General features: G+C 35.3%; 1 protein-coding gene across 1 annotated transcript; it reads left to right on the forward strand.

Moving 5' to 3' along the window:
• The first annotated feature begins 4,253 nt into the window (after window positions 1–4,253).
• On the forward strand, window positions 4,254–6,518 carry LOC145164631 (uncharacterized). The gene is made up of 7 exons (XM_079083338.1): window positions 4,254–4,301; window positions 4,488–4,551; window positions 4,788–4,952; window positions 5,105–5,260; window positions 5,355–5,441; window positions 6,125–6,172; window positions 6,378–6,518. The coding sequence occupies exons 3-7, from the start codon at window positions 4,821–4,823 to the stop codon at window positions 6,516–6,518; spliced, it is 564 nt and encodes a 187-aa protein (XP_078939464.1). The 5' UTR covers window positions 4,254–4,301; window positions 4,488–4,551; window positions 4,788–4,820.
• The last annotated feature ends 2,050 nt before the right edge of the window (window positions 6,519–8,568 follow it).

Raw genomic sequence — 8,568 nt, forward strand, 5'->3', positions numbered from 1 at the left:
CAGAGAGAGATTTGGGAGAGATTTCTCATACACAGAGAGATTTGGGAGAAATTTCACACACTTGGAGAGATTTCTCATACAGAGAGAGATTTAGGAGAGATTTCACATACTTGGAGAGATTTGGGAGAGATTTCACACGCTTGGAGAGATTTCTCATACAGAGAGAGATTTGGGAGAGATTTCTCATACAGAGAGAGATTTGGGAGAGATTTCACACACTTAGAGATATTTCTCATACAGAGAGAGATTTAAGAGAGATGTCACATACTTGGAGGATTTGGGAGAGATTTCACACGCTTGGAGAGATTTCTCATATAGAGAGAGATTTGGGAGAGATCTCGTTCGCGTCCTTTTTTAGTGTTTGGCTTCGTAACGTAAGGTTTGTACATCCCGTTAAGTCTCGTTATGATTGTTATATGCCTCCGAGGGTTAAGGAATAATGTTTTATCGAGTAGTTTCATCACTTGCCCTGATTAGGGTTTAGAATTTCCGAACACGTGAAAACTCTAAGTGATACTTTGTATTAAGATTTGTGAGTTGTACAATAAGAAGCATAACGGAAACCCTAATATACAAGGGTTAGATAAGTTGACCGGTTTGACTTGTTGACTTTAGTTGACTTTGACTTGACCAAAAATTGACGGTTGTCACATCATACATTAACTAGGAAGTTGTTATATTATATGACGATTGATGAGCTTTTGAGCTTTTGAGTTATATCATATTGTGGTGCATAGATATGGCTCTCTCCTCTTACATTTCTCAAAATATAACCAAAAAAATTGTTCAGAATCCTAAATTGGAATTGGTTCATCATTCATGAAGTCAAAGTGAAGTTAACCTGTGATATTTCTCATTGAGGCATTTCATCGAACATGATGAGCGCAAACAAATATCTATATTTTTCAATAACACATGTGCCTATTTTTATACCTACAATCAACACAATGATTTTACTCTTTTTAAAAACATATTGACTAAACAGGTTCAACTTAACAATTAGGCAAAAACAATTCATAAAGGTCAAACAAAGGTTAGGAATCAACAATAGAAATAGATGATACCTAACTTTTGATCGACAAGGGATCATCTTCTCCGTTCAAGTCTTCCATCCACAGTGGAGGCCGAGATGAAGTCGGCGATTACGGTGTACTCCGGGGAACGAATTGATGGAGGATAAAACGATTCAATATCAAAGCATCTTCAGTGGAGTTTTTTCTATGAAGAACGTGAGATCAAGGAGTTTAGCAACAATGAAACTTCGATCGTTGGGGGATTTCAGATTTCATATAGATTGATGATCGATGATGATAGTTTGATCGATTGGGATCTGGAAATTGAGGATAAATGTTGTTTGTCGTTTATCTTCACCGTATTCGTGTGAGTAAAAGCAATTTTAGAATTGAAAGCATGGAATTGGATGAAGGATTGGAGGCAATTCGACGGAGGTGAGCCGTCAGAGGATGGATCGTAGGTTTGAGCGAGAGAGGAAAACGGGGAGGAGAGAGAGATGAAAATTTATTTTATCAGATATTAGATTTAAGAAATCATTTAATTATACTTTTATTCCTATAATACCCCTGACTGAATTAATTAAGATACCCCTCCTTCTTTTTTTGTCTACTTATTTACAAAAACGTCATCTTGCATCTCGACCCTTTCTTTTTTTGATCCTACGTTCCACTTTTAGTTCTCGGGTTCTCAAGAAACTTTGAGTTCTCAAATGATCCTTCATATATGTGTATATATATATATATATATATATATATATATATATATATATATATATATATATATATATATATATATATATATATATTCGTTTTGATAAACTTAAGTTTGTAAAAATATCAAGGTTCTAAAAAGCTCGTCATGGCTTCGCCATGATGCGTCATGGCTCCAAGGCTTCTACCCGCCGCCAAGCTTTACGAAAATGGCGTCTTAAGTCATATATGTGTATAAAATGAATAATAGTTGAAAATACATATAAAAATATTGATTATATACAAATTTGTCGCCTTAAGTCACGCCTTACAAACGACGTGGCTCGCCAAGGCTCGGAAAAGCTTGAGGCTTGACATTGCCGCCAAGTCACGCCTTACGTTATTTAGAACCTTGAAAAATATAAATAGTTTTTTTTTACATATTCGTTTTTAGAAATTCATGATCAAAATACTAAGCTATAAAGACTTTACAAAAAAAAGTTATAAAAAATGTTTGATAAAAAATATAAAGAATATAATTTATAAAATAAAGTCGTAAAACATTAATTATTTTGAGAAAGAAGTTTATCTATGAAACACAATTTAGGAAAAACAAGATACAAAACTTTCTTTTCAAGCCTTGGTGACATGTAATCACCATATATTTTAAATCAAATATTCAAATATTAGTATATTTATAAAAGCTTAAAAAGTGAGCAGTATACTTTTTTCTCTTTCATCTTTTGCCACTTAACTTTTTATTCTCATTTTAACACAACAATACTTTTACTACTTTGGCATCTTATCACTTCCTCTCCACCGCCTTTGACTCCACCGTCTTTTATTCTCATTTTAACACCACGATACTTTTAACACCACAATACCTCGCCTCTTTCTTCTTATCTTTCTTCCTTTCATGGCTTCCCATTGATTTGTGATTCTCTCACTTTATTCAGCAACCTCTGTTTCTATCTCTTTCTCTCTCTCTCCCTTTCTACAGTTTAGGGTTTTCGGTTTCTTTCCTTAAGAATTTGAGGTCAGATTCGGTGTTAACGCAAAAAACCCATTTTCTTGACTGTATCAGTTTTGTTCTATCATAGCAATCGAATATCCCATTAACTTAGGGTTTTTATAAATTTTTCGTACCTTGGAGGAGGTTTCAAGCTACAGAATGGGTTGAGAGTTTCGTGGGTTCATTAGGTATATCAAAGCAGCCATCACAGAAAGAGTTTATTTCTTGCTTGAGAAATGGATTGATTCCTTGCAACGCCATTAACAAAATTCAACCTGGGTCGGTTCCAAAGGTACAAATCATACTGCTTATTGTACAATTACTTTTTCTCTTGTTCTACACAATTTCTCGATTATTGATTTGGTTGATTTGATAAATTGTTATAAAGGTGATGGTATTTGAAGCTTCAGTTTTCGAAAGGGTAAATACCTTACAACATGATTCAACGAATTTCGCTTCTTTTTTTTTTCAATTTTAAGTTTTAATGATATTATGTGGCACCTTTTTTTGTCAATTTTGGTCCTCCAACTTACAACATTGACCCTTCATCTTTATGCTTTTGTTCACAAACAACCCTTTCACTTTGGTTTGAATTTTTCATAACCCTCGCCTTTTATTATATATTATTAGTATTTTGTCTTTTGGCAGAAATGGTCCCTTATCATTATTATTATTATTGTTAGACAAAATTACACGATTGGTCCCTGTGGTTTACCAGATTTAACATTCTCTTTTTGGTTTTAAATTAATGTTTTATTTATTAGAAAATACCCACCCAATACCATAAACCCACCCACCATCTGCCATCACCACCACCACCACCACCGCCAAAATTACATAAATGGTCCATATGGTTTACCCATGGTGACAAATTCAGTCCCTACTACCTGAAAAGACCAAATTACCCTCATATTAACGAACAAAAAGCAACCAACATGCTACTTTACTTTATAAAGCAATACCTTCCGACCCCGGCAACGCAGGGGAATCTTTTCTAGTTGTAAGAATTTTCCAGGATAACATGATTTGCAGTCGTTTCCTCTGCGCTTTCCACATAGTCTTAACCAGCCACCTTCCCTCACTATCTCAGCTACAATTGATTGAGCTAGGGTCTCCAATGGCCTCACGTAAAGAAATTTATAATGAAGACTAAAAATGAAGCAGCAGTGAAAATCAGTGAATTGAGAAAGGTAAAACCCAAAGATTGCCATATTTTTGTAAATTTAACAATATGTATTTGATTATAGTATCAAAGTACATTGCAACTATATATAAAGAAATGTTATATATATATTTCTATTGTTAGTAAAGAATGTAATTATGTTGTAAGGAACATATTCTATTCATATTTACCTTTTTGCCATCAGTAACCTTTGCTTCATATTCCGGCTCATTCTTCATGGCTACCACATTGGCTTGCAGCTCATTTGGCTTCAAGTCACGTACTTTCCTTTTAAAATTTTCCACAAATATGTAAAAAAAACATATTTTTCACTTTATTTTTTTTAAATCATTAATTATCAGTTGTATAATGAGGCTAATTGGAATAAGCATGGAAAACCTACTCTTGACACTCTTTCACTAAAGGTAATTATTATATAATATATATATATATATATATATATATATATATATATATGCATATTATATCCCCTTTTTTGTGTCTCATTATTCTATGTATATTTAACTTCAAATCATGTTATTGTTATTCATTTTTTTAACCTATTTTTTTCATCTTCATGAAAAAAAAACATTTTTTTTTCACTATGGCGGGCTTTGGAGAAGAAGGGACAAGCTGAAAAGTGGGCTGAACCTCATGTAGAAACAATCAAAACCGTAAGAAAAATTCTCCATTTTTGTCAAATGACAATTCTACCCTTTTACCTAAAGTTGGTGGATTTTGACATAATATTTACCTCCAACAATCCAACGAGTAAAATTTTAAAAAAGTTAGGACTTCATGGGAAAAAGCCTCCTTTTCAAATACTTACAACTTCTAATTCACTTCAATTCAAAACATTTAGATTATTATTTCAAATATTTAATATTTAATACATTATTTAATTATACAGAAGTGGATCCCTGCTGCAAAGGAACAATGGGTGATGGTGATAACTACTGTTGAACCACATGTGCAATTATTGACCAAAAAGACCAAAGAGGTTTATAGTCCATCAAAGGAGGTTGTAACTCCTCATGTCATCAAAATAAAGGAAACTGTTCACCCTAATTTTCAGGTATAACTTATATTTTCAATGATGAGGGTATTATCGTCTTTTTGGCACAAGAAATTGCAACTTTTGTCCCATTGGTCCAATGCATATCAAACACAGTACAACTTGTCATGTCATTTCATGTCACTAAAGATGTGAAATTTATATAAGGGCAGGTTTCAAAGAAGTTTTGCAAGCCATATGTTGACCAAATTGCCCTTGCAACAAAGCCTCACCTTGATATAGCACGGGAAACAATGAGGCCCTACACAAATGAAGCAGTGAAAGTGTATGCCAATTTTCTTGAATCTGCAACTGTATACCATAATCAGGTACTATTCTCAACCTTTTTTTTTAATATTTGATTGAAATTCACACTTCTATAAGTTGATCTGAATTAAAAAAAAATTATGTTTACATGTAAAGGTTCAAGGCACTGTTGAAGAATCACTGAAAAAGCATGAAATTACAACATCTCTTGCAACTAAGGAGTTTGTATGGTTTGTTGTATGTGTTTTCTTTCCCTCTCCTTTTTATTTATTTATTTATTTTTTCCATTAAGTGTTGCGTATATAAATAAATTCCAATTTTGGTCCCTGAGTATACTTGATTTTTTCAATTCTAGTCCCAACAGTTTTTTTATTGCAATTTTGGTCCTTATTTTAGGTTCTTGTAATGTTTTTGTTCCCTACTCCAAGTAAAATGACAATATTTTGGGACCAAAATTGCAAAATTCGGGTATACTCAAGGACCAAAAATAGTATTTTACTTGTAACAAGAACCTCGGATAAGAAACTAAAATTGCAAGACAAAACGTTTCAGGACCAAAATTGCAAAAACCAGCTATAGTCAGGGACCAAAAATGTAATTTACTCTTAAGTAAAAGAAAGAGAAGAGAAATGCTGAATTATTATTATGTTTTATCTCCCAGGCATCGGCTATATTGTGGCAGCATGCCGCCATACATGGGTGGTGGTTATGGATTTGGGCCAATGGATTTCCCCTTTGGAGGCATGTTTCCCCAAGACCATTTTGGTGCATCAGGCCTTATGATGCCTCCTCTTTTTAATTTTTTTTTAATTTCTCTTAATAAGCCCATATATTCATAACTAATATCAGATTTAAAATTATTCTGTTTTTTTGTTTGATGGATTTCATTATTTCCGTGGCAAATTCTGATTCCTTTATTGTTGTAGGCCATGTCTAAAGCAATACAAGGAAGAGAAGCACAAAATCTAGTGAAGGTATCTTTCGTAATTTCATAATCCAATCCACCATTAAATTGATTTTTAAATAATGTCATTATTAACTGTTTGATAAAATGACTCAATGAACAAACACAATGTATAGTGTGTCTGGTAAGCTTCAAATTTATGATTCTATATCTTATTAGTCTAGCTCTGCCAAATAAAATTTCTACTTTGACTATCTTTCTCAATTGGATTTCAGTTTCCAACTTCACAGTCGATATGGATTTTTTTTACAGTGTTAACCGTCCAACAAGAATGGAATGAAGGAAGAAATGGAATTATTCATTCCATTTCCAAATGGCATGGAATGGAGCATTCCGTTCTTCGTATTTTATGTTAAAAAAAAATTTCCAGGTTTTTATCTTCTAACATTATCCAAACCATCACGAACGGCGCAACCGAATTCCTTCTATTATCATAATATCGTAACATTGTTGTTCCACAAAATTTGGTTTGCTTAAGTGGTAGGCCTAGCCCTGATAACAACTAATAAACAAATCATGAATTAGTCTTTGTAACTTGGTCAAATAGTCCTAGTCTTTAGTCTTTGTTATACACGTGTATATAGTTCCTGATTATGTGGAGATAGCGTTAAGTGACAGCTCAACTTCTATTTGTATATAAATACATGTAAACAGATGAAATAAGATATAGAGAAATTCAATTCATATTCTTCTTTACTGTTATGGTATCAGAGCGATAACATTCATATTTTTTTTCCTTTCTTCTTCATCCGACTTGTGCAATTCCACCATGTCGCAACCTACAAACCAGCAACTCCTTGCTGCAGCCCAAATTGCCTCAACTAATCTCAATTTCCAATTTCCCTCCCTCAGCATAAAGCTTGATCGACACAACTACGTTTTCTGGCGCACAACAATTGTCTCAGCCCTTGAATGTTTTGATCTTGATTCTTTCGTCTTAAATCCCTCTCCTCCTGCTGAGAGCATCCCTCCTACTGTTGGAGAAAATGGGGCATCATCACCGAACCCTGTTCCTATTCCAAATCCCGATTTTATAACTTGGAAAAAGAAGGATCGTTTTGTTTTGCTTTGGATGAAGTCCACCCTCTCTGACAAATCACTTGCTCTGGTCGCTAGGTCAACCTCTTCACAACAGGCCTGGCACATTCTTGAACGCACCTTTCAGGCCCAAACAAGAGCCCAACGCTTGGCCCTCAAAACCCAATTACAAACCATAACCAAAGGCTCTCTTTCAATGATCGGTTATCTGGAGAAGAAACCTCAGATCGCTGATTCTTTGGCTGAAAACCTCACTCCAGTCCATGATGATGACCTAATTACGTACATTCTTCAAGGGCTCGATTCCTCTTATAGCCCCTTTGCCTCCGTGTTTCTGATGACATCCGACACAACCACTGTTGATGACCTCGTTGGATTGCTTCTTCAAGAGGAGGCACGTCTTGAACACGATCTTGCAAGGCAGGCTGTCACACAGCTTCCTGTTCTAGCCTCTACTCCACCTGTCTCATCCTTCCCTATGGCAAATCAAGTCAACCGCAACCACAACACTTCTCGACCACCTCCGTACTCTCACGGCCAAGGCTCTAACTACCGGGGTTCTGATGGCACCAATCGACGTCGCCGTCTTCACTGCCAATTGTGCAACAAACCTGGCCATGAAGCCATAAATTGCTGGCAATGTGGGAACCAAACTGATTATCCCTCTCGACGCCCCCCTAGTCGTGATCAACCACGTCAAGCTAACCTTGCCCATCATCACAGTCCATCCACTGTCATGGACCCTTCTTGGTATTTTGATACCGGAGCTACGGATCACGTTACTCCTGACTTAACCAAACTGCAGATCACTGAACTATACACCGGGGAAGACAAATTGCAAGTTGGAAACGGTAATCAGTTACTTATTAGGCTCATCTTCATTGTCTTCATTGCATTTACCAAAAGTCTTTATTGTCCCTCGTTTAACTAAAAATCTTCTGAATGTTTCACAACTTACACAGGATAACAATGTTTTTATGGAATTTTGGCCTGACCGTTGTTTTGTTAAGACCTTACAGGGCAAACCAATTCTACAAGGCCACGTTGAAAAGGGTCTCTATCGCTTGAATCTTCCATCTAATAAAGCATCATCTACTATGGCTCTCTCCACTGTGCGCACCTCTTTATCTGGTTGGCACAATAGACTTGGTCACCCACATGAAGGCATTCTTCGATGATTAGTTTCTATTTTTCAATTACCAGTTTCTTCTAGTAATTTGTCTCCTGTTTGTGGACCATGCCAATTAGGCAAAAGTCATCGATTCCATCTACCATCTCATCATGTTTCTTGTTCTAAGCCTTTTGAGCTCATGTATTCTGATGTTTGGGGGCCATCCCCTATGTTCTCAATAAATGGAAGTAGATATT

The sequence above is a fragment of the Lactuca virosa genome, chromosome 3 (genome assembly GCF_052849685.1).
Source record: "Lactuca virosa cultivar CGN04683 chromosome 3, Lactuca_virosa_CGN04683_v6, whole genome shotgun sequence".
Lineage (NCBI taxonomy): Eukaryota > Viridiplantae > Streptophyta > Magnoliopsida > Asterales > Asteraceae > Lactuca > Lactuca virosa.